The 18,545-nt window shown below is 40.2% G+C and overlaps 2 protein-coding genes across 5 annotated transcripts in view; one reads left to right on the forward strand and one right to left on the reverse strand.

The window, feature by feature from the left end:
- NVL (nuclear VCP like) overlaps positions 1 to 4,464 on the reverse strand; it is a 45,979-nt gene extending 41,515 nt beyond the window's left edge. The window contains exons 1-5 of one of the 4 annotated variants that reach the window (XM_065058573.1): positions 4,158 to 4,464; positions 2,530 to 2,603; positions 1,345 to 1,397; positions 1,159 to 1,255; positions 199 to 253 (exon numbers count right to left, since the gene is read on the reverse strand). In XM_065058573.1, coding sequence (XP_064914645.1) covers positions 199 to 253; positions 1,159 to 1,255; positions 1,345 to 1,397; positions 2,530 to 2,603; positions 4,158 to 4,214 — 336 coding nt within the window. In that variant the 5' untranslated portion in view covers positions 4,215 to 4,464. Of the gene's footprint in view, positions 1 to 198; positions 254 to 1,158; positions 1,256 to 1,344; positions 1,398 to 2,529; positions 2,663 to 4,157 lie in introns of all 4 variants that reach the window. The other 3 variants (XM_065058575.1, XM_065058574.1, XM_065058576.1) reach the window with 3 other exon arrangements.
- Positions 4,465 to 4,501: 37 nt separating this feature from the next.
- CNIH4 (cornichon family member 4) lies at positions 4,502 to 13,691 on the forward strand. Its single transcript, XM_065058581.1, has 5 exons — positions 4,502 to 4,744; positions 6,169 to 6,237; positions 7,215 to 7,327; positions 12,771 to 12,911; positions 13,490 to 13,691. The coding sequence occupies exons 1-5, from the start codon at positions 4,676 to 4,678 to the stop codon at positions 13,515 to 13,517; spliced, it is 420 nt and encodes a 139-aa protein (XP_064914653.1). The 5' UTR covers positions 4,502 to 4,675; the 3' UTR covers positions 13,518 to 13,691.
- Positions 13,692 to 18,545: the final 4,854 nt, after the last annotated feature.

Consider the following 18,545-nt stretch of genomic DNA (forward strand, 5'->3'; position numbering starts at 1 on the left):
TGATTCCTCGACACAGGTTACTCCTTTTTCTTCAGCAAACAGCCCCCTTTTAGCTCTATAGATTCCCAGCTGGAATTGCCAACTCTGACTACGTCTCATCCTCACGTCCACTTTCAAACTCTCCAAGTGCATTGCAATCTCACAACACAGAATTGTGTATTATGCAAATATAAACAATCATAATAAAATACAACTTACTAGATCTTCTGGATAATCATCATAATCAGAGTCATCTGTAGCACTTCCTGTGGTCCTTTAAATGGAAGGAAGACAAAAACTATTAATGTTTCAGAGCAGAACTGCAAACGAGACACCCACAAAACAAAACAAATGCAATTTTCACAGTGTTGTTCCCCACAACCATGATATGTAGCCAAATGGAGACAGACTCTTGACTAGCATGCTCTAAATTTACTACTATGAAGAGTTAAAGAAACAATCATCCTTTCTAAGTCCATGATGAGTTGGATCAACTTCGCAACCTTGATGAAAGACAGTCCTAAAAAAACCTGAGGTAGGACCAATCTGACTCAGTTCACCTAGAGATGACACAGTCACCAATGCTGGCACAAGGGAAGTGGCATTAAAGCAAATCACTGCTGAACCAGACTAGTCCTTCTGACTACAACGTCCTCATCTCCCATGAGACCCTTAATATCTATCACAGGTTAGAGAAACCACAACGGTCCATGAGACTATGCACAGGGTTAGGAGTTAGGAAATCTTAACTCCAGTCTCCTACCCAGTGGTGATTTACTCTGCATAGCCTGTCTTGTAGTCTTGTCTCTCAGATTTAGCTAATATCTCTCACACTCAAGAAAGATTAAGAACAGAACAAAACAAAACAAAGGAAGTAAATCACATGAGGACGGGGCTTTATGTGGAAAACTATCAAGGAAGTCCCCAAGGATATTCACTGATTCAGGGCTGTATGTTCCCCATAACAGAGAAACCACAATTGGCTCCAGTATCTGTTCATCTTCAGTGAAAAAAGTGCTTCCATTAACTACAGGCAGTTCCTGATGAAGAGAAGCCAACGGAAAACCAAGCATTTGTCTGTAACCTTGAAACTACCAAAATGTAATAATATGAATATGGAAAGCTTCAAATAAATGCATGGCATTAGTAAAGTAATCTAATGGTAAAAATTGTTCTTACTCATTTTTCTCATGTTGTCTTGCTCTTTTTGCCACATGTTCAGCTTCTAAAACTGCTAAATCTTCACGTTCTTTTTCATTACTGATTATTCCAAACACTGAAAGAAAAAGTTTAAAACATGTTAAAAAAATAGCCAAAGCATAATAAAAGAACTTGACATCTTGGACATAATACTAACAGAACTACCTTTTTCAACTTGTATTCTAAACGCATTTCTTTTTCTTCGTCCATAATCTGCACTGAAAAAAGCAAAATAAACAGGTTATATCAATTATATCAATTGCTCTCCCCCCTCAAAATAAATACATTGTAAATTGATACTCATGCTTCTACATAAGTTCTTATTAAAAACCAACCAGGCGAAAACATGAAAGTTGTTTTCTTAAGCCTGGAATAGTACAATCACTGTGATGAAACAAACCCACTAAACTACACTGGTCTCCAAAGGTATGTTTTGTACAAATTATCAAGGTCCTCTAACTGTAGATACAGAGAAGCAGCAATGTACACATGAGCACACTGGATTCTATTTCACAACACTACCAATTCTTTAATTTCAGTTCCGACAAGACCATACGGACACAGGACTACAGTACAGAAAGGACAGTTCGGCAAAGAATAACTGTGATGATTAATATTAAAAGTCAATATGAGAAAATCTGATTCAATTAACATCCTTCGATGCAAACAAAAGTCATCAACCTTCTGCCTTCACTTACTGTGGTTATACCTATTTGCTTTTACACAACAGCTGACAGAGAACAAACAAAACAAAACCAAACCCCAAGACCTATAAGCATCCTGAACAAGGGCTTTGGCTCCCTTTCTCTAACAAGGCACAAATAAATAGACTCTGCAAACATAAATTAATATACTTCTCCACACACCCACCAATGACCTACTGAAATATAATCTTGCTCCCCACCCAGAGAAGCACAACAGCCTAAAAATAATTCGACTGACTGTCCTGCTGAGCAACTGAGCAAGAGTCAGTGTCTTACTGAATCCCACATCTCCCCTATCTGCCTGCACTGAAGTGCTGTTTTCCCTCATATTTTAAGTCCACTGCGGTAAGGACCAACATGCCGTAATGGATCTGTAGCTGTTAAATTTAAAAACAAACAAAAAAACCCACAAACCACAACTAGATCGTACTATGCCAATGCATTAATAAAACACAAGTTACCAGATATATTGGCAGAGGAAAATACTAGAGTGGAAATTATCTTACCGTTTCAATCACCCTCAACAACTGGTACTGAAGTTAACATAAAGACAACTAAAAATTTGATTAAAAAGACACAAATGGAAAATGACAAAATATATTCTATATCTTGAATGCAGAACATAAGAATACAAATCTTTGCTCACCTGTAGGTCTTCTGCAAATCAGATGCTAGAATTCCAATGTCAACATACTCGCCACATTTACTACTCGCAAGATACTGAAATGAAGAATTTTAAGCGGCGAATAAGATCTTTGTCGATCACTTCACCAGAACACCTAGATCAAATATGCCTATTTAAACTCCACTCTTCTTAGAAGTCAAACTGAAAATCAGAAACAGCTTCGAAATGCCCTGGAACACACTAGAGAGGATTGCCCGATGAAACGGAAAATGCTTATTAAGGCACAAATAACTAACCAGATACGTTTCCCAGGGAAAAGGTGTACACTGTATTTTGGTGCTTGGGTGACTGCTGGTGCAACTCCATATTTTTTATTTAGTAAGAAAAATGACTTTGTAACCCACACACCATCTTATAGTCAATCCTTTTAAAGTTCTTGGTTTCTCTCCATTAATCTCCTTTTGGTTTAGATCTCCCACCCTAAAAATGAAACAATCTACATCAATGAGTATGGACACTGTCATAAGAAGAACTTTAACCTTTACAAGATATTTCAAAGAATACTCTAGAAACGTATATACATGAAAGTTAATTCTATCATGCCTTTTTTTTTCCTGACAGCAGCTGATCCAACCCCTTTGCAAATCACAATTATGAAGTGTGAGAAAGTGTACTAAATTTCAGGTACAACTGTGCTCCATTTGCTTTCTTCCCCCACTCTCCAAATTAGGAGTAAGAAGGACTGTAATGGTGGACTCCTTCTTAAAAAAAATTAAATGGAGACAGAGAATGTCTCCAAAAGATAAGGTGTCACAAATGTCACAGCAAGGAGAACTTCAAAATCTCATTGAAATTAATAAATCTATTTAAAACGTTAAAATTGCATAAAATTTAATACAGAATGATTTTTAAATGATGTTACACTTCACGTCACCTATGGGCAGCCACTGGCCTGAACAAAATATGCAGCCTACCATAAATGCAGCTGGCTCTTCCATTTCAGAACAGCCAAGCCACAGTCACTGTGATCTCGTAAAGGAAAACAGACAAGCTCCCTCAAGCAGCCGCTCACGTTTTAAGGAATTAGAAGTGGAGTACACTTACACACCAAAAAAATGGTGTTTAACTTGTAAAGTCACCACAAATATTCACAAAATGTAACACAGCACTGTGCCACCTGAGGGAATCGCTGTTCTCCCCACCCTTCGGATTTGTATTACGGAAGTAATCACACTTTTTCCCTTTTTTCACTCCTTTAATATAATAGATATACATTTCCAAACGTAAACGTTTCCAAACGTAAACACTTCAAATTTGCCTATATCTACCAAGGGTGCAGTTTTTTGCACTATCCATTTCACACTGGAAAGAGCAGTCAGATTCGGGACCAGAAGTGCTGAAAAGGATGGAGGAAAGCAACAAAACACACGAACAGAACAGGAAAAAAAAAAAAAAAAAACAACAAAAAAGACCTTTTTAAAGGTCTTCCCGGAGCCTGTTTAAAGCCCTGAGAGGCAATGCCGGGCCTGGGCCGCCGCTCAAGGCCGCTCTCAGAGAGACGGGGAACCGCCAGGAGTCCCCCCCACCCCGTGCCGGTGCCGCCGCGCGGGAAGCCCCACGGGCAACTGCCGCCGCGCGGCCGGCGGTACCTGCTTCACACGCTGCTTCAGCCGCAGGTCCACGAAGTGCCCCGGCCGGCTCCGCATCGCCGCCCGCCGCCACCCGGGCCGAGGGCCTCCCCGCGGGACCAGGGACTGGCCGAGAGCTTCGCCTGCGCGGGGCGGCCGGGCGGGAACTGTGCGCAGGCGGCGGCCAGGTGGGAATTGTGTGCAGGCAGGGCCCGGGCGCCTCAGCCACGCCGGCGTAGGCCCCCTTCCAACTGCACGCCTGTACCGGCACACCGACCCGGCGACGGCGGGCGCTGCTCTGGGTGCTCCTGTCTCCGACCCTCCGAACCGCTTATTCGGTTTCTAAAGGGCGGGTGAGATCCCAGGCACCGCTACCGCAGCACCCTCACGAAAAGCAGGGGCTCGGCCGCCACCCCTGAGGAGGCGGGGTCTGCCGCGGAGACTCCATTTCCCAGCATGCAGTGTGGCGGGGCGGGGCTCGGCGCTGCCCGGCGCGGGGAGCGGCGTACGGCGGCCGGGAGGGCGGCGGCCACGGCGGGATGGAGTCGGTGGTCTTCATCTTCTCGCTCATTGACAACTGCGCTCTCATCTTCCTCTCCGTCTACTTCGTATCCTTCTCCTCCGGGGCTGCGGGGCGCCCGGGGTGGGCAGGGTTGGGGGGACCGAGGAGGGCCGGGCCCGTTGAGGCGCCGCTGAGGGCGGGCGAGGGGGGCCGGAGCCGCAGCCGCCGGGCGGGCGGTGGGTTGGGGGTGGCGGGGCCTGGGGGCCTGTGCTGGGTAGCGGCCGTTAGCGGGGGGCGGCAACCCCCGGGAGCCGGCGGCGGGTGATGGGGGGAGCGGCGGGTGATTCAGTGCCCCAAATATGTTCCCTCCCTCCCGGGCTGGGGCTCGGGCGGCCACAGGCTGCCCCGGTACAGACACTGTGCCGCGGTTCAAGTGCTGTGTGCTCGGCGTTGGTGTGGAGAAAGGGATGTCGAAGCAGCTTCGCACCCCCAGAAACTACACAGGCCTGAGAAAATACAGCTAGACGATAGTCCCTTAATTGTGAGGGTACCCTACTCTACTTCAGTTGTGAGCTTATAGGTGGGAAACTGAGTTCCTCGACAGTGTTTCCACGTTTGTTACAAACTTGCCTGCGGTTCTTGCTGCCTGGTATCGTTAGAGTGTCGAGGCACTCATTTGGCTTCTATTTTTTTACCCTGAATAAAAGAGAATTTGCTCTCCTACTCTTTTAAATCTTGGTGCTATTTCAGAATCTACCCCCTTCCAAAAGAAAAATGTGCAGAAGCACTTGAAAGAAGTTAATTTTAGAAGGATAGGTTATTTGTTGGAAAATGAAAATAGTAATACTTTACCTGTTTGGGGTGAAACAGAAAGAATCTCGTGCTTATTTGTTTGCTTTTGTTTTGTTTTTTCTTTTTTTTCTTTTTGAGGAAAAAGAGCATGAGCTTTACGGGATGTAGCATGATGATGTGCACACGTGCATGCTAAGCCTTTTTTGAGAGGACTTTTCTGTCTGAAATCTTCCTATTTTGATTGCTGAAAGTTATCTGATAATGATGTTGCCTGTTTATTTCCTAGCAAACTATGAATTAATCCAGTGTTTCTGTTAATGTAAAAAAGTACATCCACTTCTTAAAACCATAGTGTTTGACTTTCTTTTGAGTTTGAAAGATGCATTAACTACTTCTTCCTTGTAAGTTCTGGTTTCAAGTGTTGTAGTAATAATTCAGATACTAAAAACATTGACTTTGCCTCCCTGGTCTTTTTTAAGGGTTGAACTGAACTTTAGCACTTGTGCAACAGTTGCCATTGGAAAAACATCATAAAATTACTTGGCCTGATGATAAAATATGGTCTAACATTCTACCTAAAGTAGAAGAGAGTTGTAACTAATTGAGTGCCTTTGACAGGTCAGCTATAGAACAAGACAGTCTATGCTGAGGGTGGAGTGTTCCCCCAATTTATTGGATAAAAATAAAGCTTTCTGTATTCTGAGTTACCATACAATTTTTCCTTATCTTGAACTTCAGATAATTACACTGTCAGATTTGGAATGCGACTACATTAACGCTAGATCATGCTGCTCAAAACTCAATAAAGTAAATTTTTCTTCTTTGCATTTAATGTGGTTTAAGAAAAGAGTCCATCTTAGCATTACAAATAACAGAGGTATAACGTGTATCTAAAGAGACTTGACTGGCAAGATTTTGCATGTATCTTTCACTTCCATCTGGTTGTCTTTTTTGGATGCCTGTCTTTCAGCAAATTCAGTCACGAAAGCCTGTTCTTCTGACCCTCAGTGCTCCCTGTGCTTTCATTCTTGTTGGTGTGCCACACCACGGCTGTCTACTCGTGGCTGAACTCTGGGGTCTTTATAGCAACTTTGTGCAATGCTTTTGTATAGTTTCTAACCTCTCTTGAACAGCAGAGAGTTTAAAATGATAAGAAAAAGTACCATTTTAACCAAATCTGCTTAAAAATGATTTCATTAAATCAATGTGGCCTTCCAGCATGGGTGTTCACTTTGATTTAAAGGTATTTTCTTTCTTAATGTAAGAGAGGATGCTATAGGATAATATCAAGTCAAAAATGTGTTATTGCCAGGGGCTGACCCAGTTTAACTATGTCAGTTTTCATATTGATCTGTTCCATGCCTGAGGGTGTTTGCATGTCCTGTGTCTGTGCAGATTTTAATTATCTGCTTCTCTCATTCCTAAATCCAATGTTCTCTGCAGTGATTTCAAATGAACACTGTCTATTTAACTCATTTTCTTAAATGCTTGTGTAATACAGTTGTGTTCAAACACAGCTTCTCTCTAGAATTTTTTGTAATACTTAGGTGAAGAACCTGTTTTATAATATCTTAGGGCCTGATTTCTGGCTTATTCACATGGAAGCTGTCTGAAGGTTTTAGTTTCCCCACATGGTGCTGAAATCACATGAACTTTCTTCTTGCATGAATTTTCTGTCTGAGTTTGAATAGAATCAGATGACAAATCTATGTAGTGGTGTTTTTTTTTCAGAAATGAATTTACATTTGTGCATTTAACTTTTTTCTTTGCTTCCCTTTTTACAGTGGGTGGTCCCTGAGGTGATCGGCCATGCTGTTGTAACTGTATTAATGCTTATTTCATTGCACTGGTTCATCTTTCTCCTTAATTTGCCCGTAGCAACATGGAATATATATAGGTAAGTGCAAAGGAGTTTGCATGCTTTGCCCCCCCCCCCCCCCCCCCCCCCCCGCTACTGTTTCTACTTTAAGTATAGTATGAAGATAAGTGATGTATCATTATGGGATGGTTCAGTTGTGTTCTTGAGCTGTGTTCTTGAGTCTTCATGGATCTGACTAACATAAAAGCTCCTCTTCTTGCAATTAAAACTACGAGAAACCCAACAGAGTAAAGGAGATGAAGCTTTTGGCCTTGCCATATGTTGTCACTAGCGCTCAGGAATCATGACTTTTCAGTCATTCCCAAGTTCACAGGAAGTAATAGCATGTTAATTGGGATTATGACATAGTGCTTCCAACATAGTTTTTAACGTTTGTGCCTACATGCCTGATAGAGCTATCAGCATAAAAGTAGTTAGGTCAGCATGGCTGGTGGCTCTGAAGTCATTGGGCTGTGGTTTTATCCTTGCACCCTCTTTTATTACTGTCTTGTGTCTTTCCCTCATATGCATCGGTTTTGGTCCCCCATCTTGCCTCTTAGTATTTGGGAAGGTTTACAGACTTTTCGTTTTACGACAACTGTCAGTGTTACTGGTCTTTGTACGCTGGGCCATCCACCGCTTTGGAATGGTTTACTTACAGGAAGGGGTTTCCATGTGGCAACATTGCTACTGTTGGTTCAAAAATGTTCTTTTTATTTTGTATCATTTGATGTGCAGAGAATTGAAACTTTACAGGTGTTACGCTAATGAAAACTGGGTGTGGATTTGTCACAAGTTCTCTCTAATCACTGTACTACAGGAAGTTCAAAAGGCCACAAGTTTAAGATAGAGGTATGACAAGTTGGCTGTAATTCTTGTTTGTCTGAACCTGCTAAGGCTAACTATTTGCAGGGTTGGCTCGAGTTTTTGATAAAATTAAACAAAAGGTTTCATAGCACTCATTAAAAAAAGTTGAGGAGCCCTTTACTGATAACCTTGTTGTTCTTGGGCAAAATAATGATGCATTGATCACCCTTGTTTTCTACAAAGCTGCTAGCAAAGCCTTAACATGTTTCTAAGCTAGAGTAACATGAGACAGTCTAACTTGTATGCTTAATAAGCAAACTGTTGCCTAAATGCACACACATAAGGATAGTTTTGTTTGGCTGTTCATATGTACAACCCGATTATACACTGTTACACAAAATGACCAGTGTTGTTCTTGATATCTGCTGGCAAGTATGGAGTAGGATATTTCATTTAGGCTGGCCTATTTCTACAGAGACACTAGAGAGAGAAGTTTCTTCGAAGCTTTGAAGATTACTTGTACTTTGCTGCTACACCCCTTTGCTGCTTACTTCTGTTAATGTTTGAAGTAGCCACTTGTTTTCCCTTCTAAACCTGGTCAGAGAGAATTTTAAAAGATACAATTATTTCTCTTTCCACAATTCAGGCAGTAAACTTCAACAGCTGTTTTGAGTTGACAGTTCTCATTTTATATTTGTCATACAAGGGCTAGGCATTTGAATATCCTAAAATCCAGTATTGTTTCCTCTATTTTAGATGTGCAGTGTAGGCAATAAATTAGTATAACAGTATCATACTTTGCCTGTCTCACAGCAAAGAGTCAAAACATTAAACCTGTGTTGCTAATCCTGCCTTCTTTCTGAGGACTGTGGAGTTTTACCCACATTAATAGCCTGGACTATCCCATCTATAGGGAAGGAGTTAAAGGTCTGCAAAAGCAAGTGTATTGTTTAGCATTATAAAGGAAATTTTATTATTTAGGATAGAATCTACATTTGACCCTGTGCTCAATGGACAAAAGCTGCGATAGGCAGAAAACTGGTGGACTGTAAAGTAATTTGGATACACTGAGGCGAGGAGAAGGTGTCAATTACTAAACTAGGGTTAAGTAGGAACAGATAAGTGTGAACCCGTTATCATGAGCTGCAAATTTACAGCATCAGCTGAATGTGTTTGCATCTTCTGTTATACAGGGTGTTTCAAAAAGATGGATTCAGTTTCAAAGCAGTATATTTCACGATGGCAACATGTTACATAAAAATTTACAAGTGGTTTAATGAGTTGTCAAGCTGTAATAATTTGAAACTCTATGCGCCACCCCTTCAAGTGGGAAGAGTTTCATTTGTGGGCAGTTTGTAGTTGCACAGATATAGGGGTTTCAAATTGGGTCCATCTTTTTGAAACATGCTGTAGTATTTCAAGAAGCAATTTCTGGAGTGTTGCTGTACTACGTTGCTTCAGAAAGGTTTAAGGTTATCATTTCACTCCAAGATGAGTACAGAAATCAAAATAGTAGTGTCGAGATTGAAGAACTCTGTGCTTTGTAGTATATCTAAGTGATAATAGAGAGAAAGATGGAATAATAATTCCTTCCCTTTATTTGCTTTCCTTCAAAACCTGCTTGATCTTGGTGAGTTAATGGTGCAGTTACAGGCAGTACTGGCTTAAGAAACAAATCCCAGGGAAGATAAATCAGTCAAAAACAGCATCAAGGTAGACTTTTAAAGTCATGGCATGTTTATTGTAACATCATACTGGCCTTGTTTGGCATAGTCAGATGCTCATTTAGTTTGGTTTATTTTTTGCTGAATTTTGTAGTGGCTCATACAGTCTCCAGTGAGACGTAGTTTTGTCTTACATTCTCCTTGTTTTAAAACTAGATATCAAAGCATCTTATTTGGAATCTAACCATATTTCAAAATAGACTTTATTTTTCATTTTTAAATATTTCTTAGACCTGCTGCTATGTAAAAGAAGCAAGAATTTCAAAGAAAATGTTGAATGTGACTAGGCAAAAGAAAGCAACCCTTTAAAAACTTGTTGAACACTTCCCTTTCTTCTTTTATAGACATGCTTGAGACAATAGGTCAAAATAATGTGATTCTTGTTGTGTTTTCAAATAGATTATACCCCTCTTAAAACTGAAGGAGTTTAAAAAAAAAAAATCTTTAAAATACAGTGGAAATTCTGACCAGGACTAACATAGAGTCCTGCATCTGGGTAGGAACAACCCCAGGTTCCAGTATAAGTTGGGGAATGACCTATTAGAGAGCAGTGTAGGGGAAAGGGACCTGGGGGTCCTGGTGGACAACAGGATGACCATGAGCCAGCACTGTGTCCTTGTGGCCAGGAAGGCCAATGGCATCCTGGAGTGGTTAGCAGGTCCAGAGAGGTTCTCCTCCCCCTCTACTCTGCGCTGGTAAGACCACATCTGGAATATTGCGTCATGTTCTGGGCCCCTCGCTTTAAGAAGGACACTGCTGGAGAGAGTCCAGTGCAGGGCAACAAAGATGATGGAGTGGAGCATCTCCCTTACAAGGAAAGGCTGAGGGAGCTGGGGCTCTTTAGCTTGCAGAAGAGGAGATTGAGGGGTGACCTCATTAATGTTTACAGATATATAAAGGGTGAGTGTCACGAGGATGGAGCCAGGCTCTTCTTGGTGACAACCAATGATAGGGCAAGGGGTAATGGGTTCAAACTGGAACACAAAAGGTTCCACTTAAATTTGAGAAGAAACTTCTTCACGGTGAGGGTGCCAGAGCACTGGAACAGGCTGCCCAGGGGGGTTGTGGAGTCTCCTTCTCTGGAGACATTCAAAACCCACCTGGACACCTTCCTGTGTAACCTCATCTGGGTGTTCCTGCTCTGGCAGGGGGATTGGACTGGATGATCTTTCGAGGTCCCTTCCAATCCCTAATATTCTGTGATCCCTTACAAAATTGCATAGAAGGAAATACCCTGTTGCTGTGGTAGCTCCTTCCACCAAATGGAGATACCAGAGGCTCTAATGCGTATATTCACTAAAGCTGCGTGGGTTATTCTGCGTGGGTTTGCTGCAGGTGTTTTTTGCTGTTTAGGGTATAACAACTGGCTTAGATTGTGTTTGTCAGCATTTAGCATTGCTGTGTCCATGACTACAGTTCCTTAGAGGTATAATACCAACTGTACTAGCTTGTGGATCTCTTGGAATCAACCTTTCAACTTCCACAAGCTTTAATTAAGTTGCATCATTTAAATGTTATCATTCTTCTTAAAAAGTAAAATTAATACATATTATCTATATGGCACTTGTATCCTAAAGATATAAGAAAACTATGTGCTTTATTTTTAGTATAAATTGGTTCAGGAAACTTGTTCTTTCTTTTATTCCAATAAAATGCATTAGATTTCCAGTAATTGAGCAATAATTTATATTATAATACTGAAAATACAACAATAGCTTAACTTCAATTTATAAGAGACTTTCAAACTGTAATTATGTCTCATAAACTATATTTAATGGGACGTAATTGTCTTTGTTATTAATCAAATATGTTGCAGTGCTTTTTAATGCCTCTGTGAAATAAACACAAATACTTTCTTCTTTTTTGGTTTCTTGCTGCTGCTAGCAAACATCCTTGTTTCTTGTTCCCTTCCTGCCCAGTTATGGAAGCGAATGTTCTAAGAAGTGGGGGAATGCCTTTTGGAGTACAAGTGGTGCCATTCTTTTGAGTATATAAAGGAAATAAAAAAGAGTTCAGTTCTGAGACTTTGCTTTTGCTCCAGATGCAAAACCAGAAGTTAAATTCCTCTGTAGAAAGAGTATTATGTCAGGAAGGTAGAACCTGTATGACATTTAAGTGAAATTGTAATAGTGTTTTACACTGAGCTCATCTGGAGTGAGAACTTCATGTGCTTGCATTTGCTCTCTTGAGAAATGGTTATGACAAAAGAACATGCTGCTTGTTCAGTTTTCACAGGACATAAACATTTGGATTGCTCAGTTTATTCTTCTTTTTGCTTACATTTCACTTTGTTTCACTCAATTTTTGTTCTTATGTGGGTTTGGACAGCAGTACTTAACTTCTTCAGTTCTGCCCAGTCTCTCATCCTGTCACCTCAGTGTCTCTGCTGAGGTAACACGGGATGGTTGTAACAGGGAATGACACACAGATCCTTTGTCTTGTCTTACGCTATCTCCTTTTGACTGCTGGAGTTAGTGATTATGGGTTGGGTTTTTTTACCACTAATTCTTAGCTAAATTAATTCTTTTCCTGTCCCTTTCATCTAATGCATCTTTCCACCGTGGGTGGACGTCTCCTTCATAACACCAAGTAACCACGAACAGCAACTAAAATGAACTGGAATCAGCTGTTACCTGGAAACTCTCCCATTTATACATGAGAAGCTGGGCTGATGCTTTTAGAACTTCCTGTCCTCTTATTCTTTTTCTATAGGTTGGAATCCCTATATGCAATATCCTGAAACTGAAATAGAGTTAAAAAGGAGCTCCCTTATGCTGAATTGTGATGCGACCCTCTAGAGGGAAGAGTCGCAAAACAAACAAACACTACAAAAACAACACACAAAAACACAAACAAAACTGTGCAAACTGTCCACTTCCACTCCCTCATGTTTTGATGACCATACTTCTGTGGTTTGTTTTGTTGTTTTTTTTTTTCTCTTAAACTTTCAGGTACATTATGGTGCCAAGTGGAAACATGGGGGTATTCGATCCCACAGAGATCCATAACCGAGGACAACTGAAATCGCACATGAAGGAAGCCATGATCAAACTCGGCTTTCATCTGCTCTGTTTCTTCATGTACCTTTACAGGTTAGTTTCAAAAATTGCTCCCAAGGAACAAAGGAATTGTCTGCCAGCTATTTTAATCTCCTCTATTGTGCTAATGTAATTGCTGATATTCATAAGTGTCTTATCTTTTTCCATCCTGCTAAGCCTCTAATATATTTTGACATCTATCTCCAGGCTCATTATACGCCTTTATTCTTTCTGATCAAACATAGTTCGGAAACTCAGACTACTCCTTAATCTCAAAACCACACTAAGTACAATATAAAGAGTTACATTATTTCAGTGGCCTATTTAGAATGGAAATCATCTTAGGGAGCAAGTTTATTTTACAAAGTTCTGCTTTAGAAAATAAAGTTGATGTGGCTAAGTTACAAATGGATGAGTTCTGTGATGGGGCCACTTACTGTGAGATGGAAGAACTGCCGTACTTCTGCTGCAGGATTACGTCTGCAGTCCTTGTCTTGAGAAGCAAAACAAACAGCAGTTGCTTTGACATTCTATTTCAGAATCAAGTGCGGTTATCTCATGAAAGCAATAGCTGTTCCTGCTTGCACATGCCTCAGTAATCCACTGGTCTCATGTTTTCTGTTTTGTCACAGTATGATTCTGGCTTTGATAAATGATTGAGAAGTTGAAAAAGAACTATTAGCTGCCAAATTGGGTCATCACTCCTGTGACTGGTTGTGGAGCGGCAGACACCTTGCGAACGTACCTAGATCAGTGTCATCATGCAGTATATTTTTCCTCTTTGAACAAGAAGTATTTTTCTGTATTTTTAACATAAAATATTTTCAAAAGACATTGGATTTGTGTAGCAGTTGTTTTTGTTCCTTCACAACCCACGCTGCTGCTTCTGTAAGATGAAATCCTTGCTTACAGAACTGGTCTCACAGGAATTAAATGGTGAGAAGAGAAACTCCTTGCAGCAGCATGGGCTGGTAATAGTGGTAGTTCCAGACAAATTTAAGTGCAGCTCTGATGTGTCCTTCCTACTGAAAGGTGTGAGGATATGCCTCTGGCTGTCAAGCCGGCCTACTAGAGCCTGGTTTGAAGCAGCACTTGGAACACAGATTTCAAAGTGCAAGAGTAGCACAGCTTGCATCTTTCTATCAGTGTTTTTTCCAGCTAAAAAGCAATGTAATAAAAGTTATGCTTTTCTCCATTTCTACCCCTCCCTCCAACAGCCTCTATGAAGTCTTGTGTTGAATGGATGAAGGTCCCTTTAGTGAAAGTGACACTTGTGTGTAAGAGTAAAAACCAGATAAATAAGAAACATGATTAATACTTTTACCCTTCAATTCCCATTTTGTTGTCAAAATACATCACAGACCTCTATACAAAGTAAACGTAACATTGCACCATGGTTGGAGTTGGTTACAGAGCAAAAGACTATTGGGGTCACTGTTCCATGAACCTGCTGTGTCCGTATCCAGTGAGGTGAATCAAGAGTCTGTATAGCTCGGGATGGGGTGGGGAGGGTGGTAACCCATAAGCCAGTTGTCCCATTTCTGATGTGACTCTTCTTCGAAGACACCAGCAAACTGAATTCTTTTTGTGCAGCTCTTGCATTTATATGAGTATATAAACCCAACTTCATACCCTCACTGTCCAATAACTGTCTTGAAATTTTTTATATGTGCATAGAAACAGGTTTTTTTGAAACCAACATGTCAAGTGAAACACTTCAAAAATACAGCTCTGTAATTAAGTCCTAAAATGTATGAGCCTTTCCTTCTTAAGTACTTGTTCTCTGGTGTACAGCTGTAGATAGCAGATTGTTTTCATGGCCAGCAGTGAAAAGACAACACGGAAGCTTGATTTCTCTGGATACCTTGTGTTCAATATTTGTTCTAGGAAAAATTTGGCTTTAAATTTATGACGGATGGAGTCCAAGTTCAGCTGTTGCAAGGATGAAAAACTCCTGAAAATTACGCTCATTAAAAATAACTAAGGAAACAGCTACCACAGCTGCATGCCACTGATTACTTGACACCACAAAAATCTATCTACAGAAAGTGCTGCCTTATAAAACTGAAATCCAGACAGGATATAGGTCTGGAAAATAGAAAAGCAAATAAAACTTTAAGAGAGTGGAAAGTCAGTAACTTTTGTAGCAGCTTATGTGGTAGGCACATAAGTTAACGTAAGTTAAAACATGTATCTATTTTGGGGTTTATCCATGTGAAGAAAGGGTAGTGTTAGTAAGCTGCTTAAATCCTTGCTGTAGTGATAACAGTAGATAAATTTCATTAATGATGTTTCACACTGAGAAACATGATCATTAGTCTGTAAATCCACCACTTAAACTCGCAGTATATATATCTTTTTCTAAATATATCATTTTGATATAAGATCTTTATTATTCATGAAAATGTTTGTAAGATAGTCTTCATTGATTTTTACCTACTAGCAGCTCAGAATTACAGTGGTGACATTAGATAGGGTAGAACATTCCCTAATGGAATTGGTAATGTTTATCACTATGAAAAGCTGCTTTTCTTTCCTCCTCTACTGAGGGAAGTGTTTCTTCAGAGATGGAAGCAGGACAGGGAAGGATAAGGGAAAAGAACAACATATCTGAAAAAAAAGGGGGGGAGAAGGGGGCAGCATGTCTTAATTTATATCCCTGACATAAAGGGATGTCCTTGTGGATTCCTCCTCACTTTCCTTGCTCAAGAATCAACTAATAACCATGACAGACCAACAAAAAATACAAATATGTTTTCTAAGTGGTGGTTGTCAAATAGTAAATAAGCTATTCTTTCATATGAATGTAAACTTCCCACTTCACTTTTTTATATAAATTATCTGTTCATTCAGAACTAACAACTCGTTATCATAATTGTAAAAACCACAGCAGCAGGCTCGAGAAGCCACAATTCTTCTGAGTAATTACACCAGTACTTTTGAAGCCTTCCTTACTATACAAGCGTATCTCCTGCCTTCACAGAGATCTTCACAGAGCTCAGTGTCAGCAACAGGAATCATGTATCTGTAATTGCTAAAAATGTAGCTCATTAGCTTGAAATTGGGATCCTACAGTCATCTGTCTCATGGGAGATGCACAGTTTGACAGCAGTGAAAACAAAAAACTCCTTACATTCTGGATCTCCATTGAGGGAGAACAGGGTAATTTAAATCCAATCTTACTATACAGAATTCAAGAAAATTACAAACCTTAGATTGATTTTTAAATAAAAATTCACTTTATCACTATGAATCATTGTGAGACCAAAACCCCAATTCCATCTTCACACACCAGACTATACATCCCTTTGGAACTCAGGTATCCAAGTATAACTTCATGAGGGGAACATTATCTCAGCTTTCAAATGATTAGCAGTGATTTATAGAAAGCTCTTAATCCACAAAAGTCAGTCTCAGGGACTCTAACTTTTAACCAAGGTTACTAAGCTCTTCTCCTCACCCACAGTCTGGAGCCTGGTCAGCTTTAGTCATTCAGCAGTTTGCAGAGTGGTTAGACAGCTGTTATCGTACTGCACCTGGGAGGGGGGGATTAGTTAAAATCAGTATGATAGCATGTTTTTCCCTAATTAATCATTAGTTACAGACTGATGGTTATTAATCTTGTTTTACTAAAGAATATACTTATCTCCTCATCCTAGTAAATTACTGTTTTTTTTCTAAAATAGTTGTGTATTACAGAACATAGTAAATCTGTGGGATTAATAGTATGACCAGTAGTCTTAAGAACAGTTAGACATGCAAGTTAACAATCAACCTGAAACCCTGAAGAAACCCATAAAGGCAAATCTTTCTGTTCAGCATTGGCATAGCTTTATTCAAATTCTTTTTCTCACAAGAAGCTCTCTAAGATTTCGTACAAATGCTCAGAAAAGACCATTTTTTGCCTCTAAGCATATAGTAATGATGAGATTAGAGGTAGCAACGGGAAAATTTGTGTTATATAGACTACCAGGTAGTTCTCAGTATATTAACGACCTTTGGCAGAAACCATGGATGCACACAAACTCCAGTGGTTACTCTTCAGGGCGTTATAGGTCTTTTACAGTGAGGAGACAACTGGGAGTGCCACCTTTCTGCAGTGAGTAGGCAGCCTACGCATGTGCAACACACAGGATACATCAGGCAGCATAGAAGGCATAGGGCAAGGTGTAAAGTGACAGAGCGAAACAGGAACTGTCCCTCTGGAGAAGGAACCTACCTCAGGGCAGAGTTTAGATATCAGCTAATTATGAAATGTCCATGGTTCCTTATGTCATTTCTTTGAAATGATCTGAAGGGTTTTTTAAAAATAAATTACAATTAGTTTTAAACCTTACATATGCTGGCATTTCAGTGCTCTGTAGAAATCATACACCTTTTTGTCTTGTGTTCTTCTCACCACTCAAAGGCAGACACAGGACAGAAGTTGAAGCACAGTAACAAAAGAGCCAAAAAACTTCCTTCATCTGTTGTGTGGATGGTTTGAGGCTTAAGTGGGTCTGCTAACAACCTTCCTGTAAGTACCCAAGGAAGGGGCACAAAGGAAGGTCTAAGGCTTAGCCCATTCTGTTAGCAACCACATTTAAGCCATGATTATCTATACTCTGCTTAAACTGTAAGGGAGGGTTAATACGAAGGTGCTACTAGAGGGAGCAAAGACCTTTTCTAATCAATATAGAAGGTCAAAGAATTTAAAAAATTGAATGCACTTCAGCAAAAGGTTTGAGTTTGGAGAAGCTACAAGAAGGGGAGGGCAAATTTAGGCACAGCTTTTTATTTAACAGAACATTAGCTAGAGCCAAATAAAAATGACTAAAATGCAGGATGAAGATGAGGTTCTGTTTTAAGGCACAGGGAAGACAGAGAAGAACACACAGTTAATTGGAAGGAACACAGGCAACAGCTGAGAAGTGTCTTTGAGAGCTGTCAGCCATGGAAACTGCTTAGGTCAGCTTCACATAGAAGTTTGGAGGTTCCTCATCTCCTGTTTAAGTGGAGTCTAAGCAAGAGATGCAAGTACTTTAGGAGCACCTTCTTAATATGAAATACCAAAAAACCCCACAAAACCCACCCATCACCTAAAGCAACCCATGTCTGGTATTTAAGCTCGCTCCAGCATTGAAGAATCAAGGCATTCATGGAGCCTCAAAGGAGCCAGACATTCGACAGGTTAGATAAGCGCAGAACGGGACAGAGGCAAGAAGGGCTGCAGGTGCAGTGAAAACACAAGCACAAGGTAGATTAGAGCCAACCATCAAGAACTGGAAAGCCTGCGCACAACACAGAGTGAATTCACCTTCAGCTGAACTGCCACAAATCAGTTTTCCTAGCCAAGGAAATCGAATCCTACAAAGATGGAAGAAATCTGTAACTAACGATTAAGAAATTAATATCCAAGTCAGTCATGTAAGTGAAGTTAGGGAAACTAAGAACTATTCATTCCAGTTATTTATTCTGTTTATTGAATTGAAAGGGAATACAAACATTTCTGTTAAGTGCTGTGCACCAACATGGAAAAAGTGTATTTTCTTTTTTAAAAATCCTAATAAAAACAAATCAGAAGTTAATGTAGTTCCAATTGAACAGTTTTTAAAGATATGTTTAAAATACTACACATTTATAAAATAAAAAAGTTAAAACGGTGTTCTGTAAATAATTAGTAAAACAAGTGAAAATAAATACGAGACC

The sequence above is a fragment of the Columba livia genome, chromosome 3 (assembly GCF_036013475.1).
Source record: "Columba livia isolate bColLiv1 breed racing homer chromosome 3, bColLiv1.pat.W.v2, whole genome shotgun sequence".
In the NCBI taxonomy this organism is placed as follows: Eukaryota; Metazoa; Chordata; class Aves; order Columbiformes; family Columbidae; genus Columba; species Columba livia.

Excerpts from the sequence above, each read along its gene's own strand:
- CNIH4 (XM_065058581.1), top strand. The coding sequence starts at position 4,676 with ATGGAGTCGGTGGTCTTCATCTTCTCGCTCATTGACAACTGCGCTCTC. Across the intron at positions 6,238-7,214 it reads GCTGCTCAAAACTCAATAAA|TGGGTGGTCCCTGAGGTGAT; the intron begins GTAAATTTTTCT and ends CCCTTTTTACAG. Across the intron at positions 12,912-13,489 it reads TTCTTCATGTACCTTTACAG|TATGATTCTGGCTTTGATAA; the intron begins GTTAGTTTCAAA and ends GTTTTGTCACAG.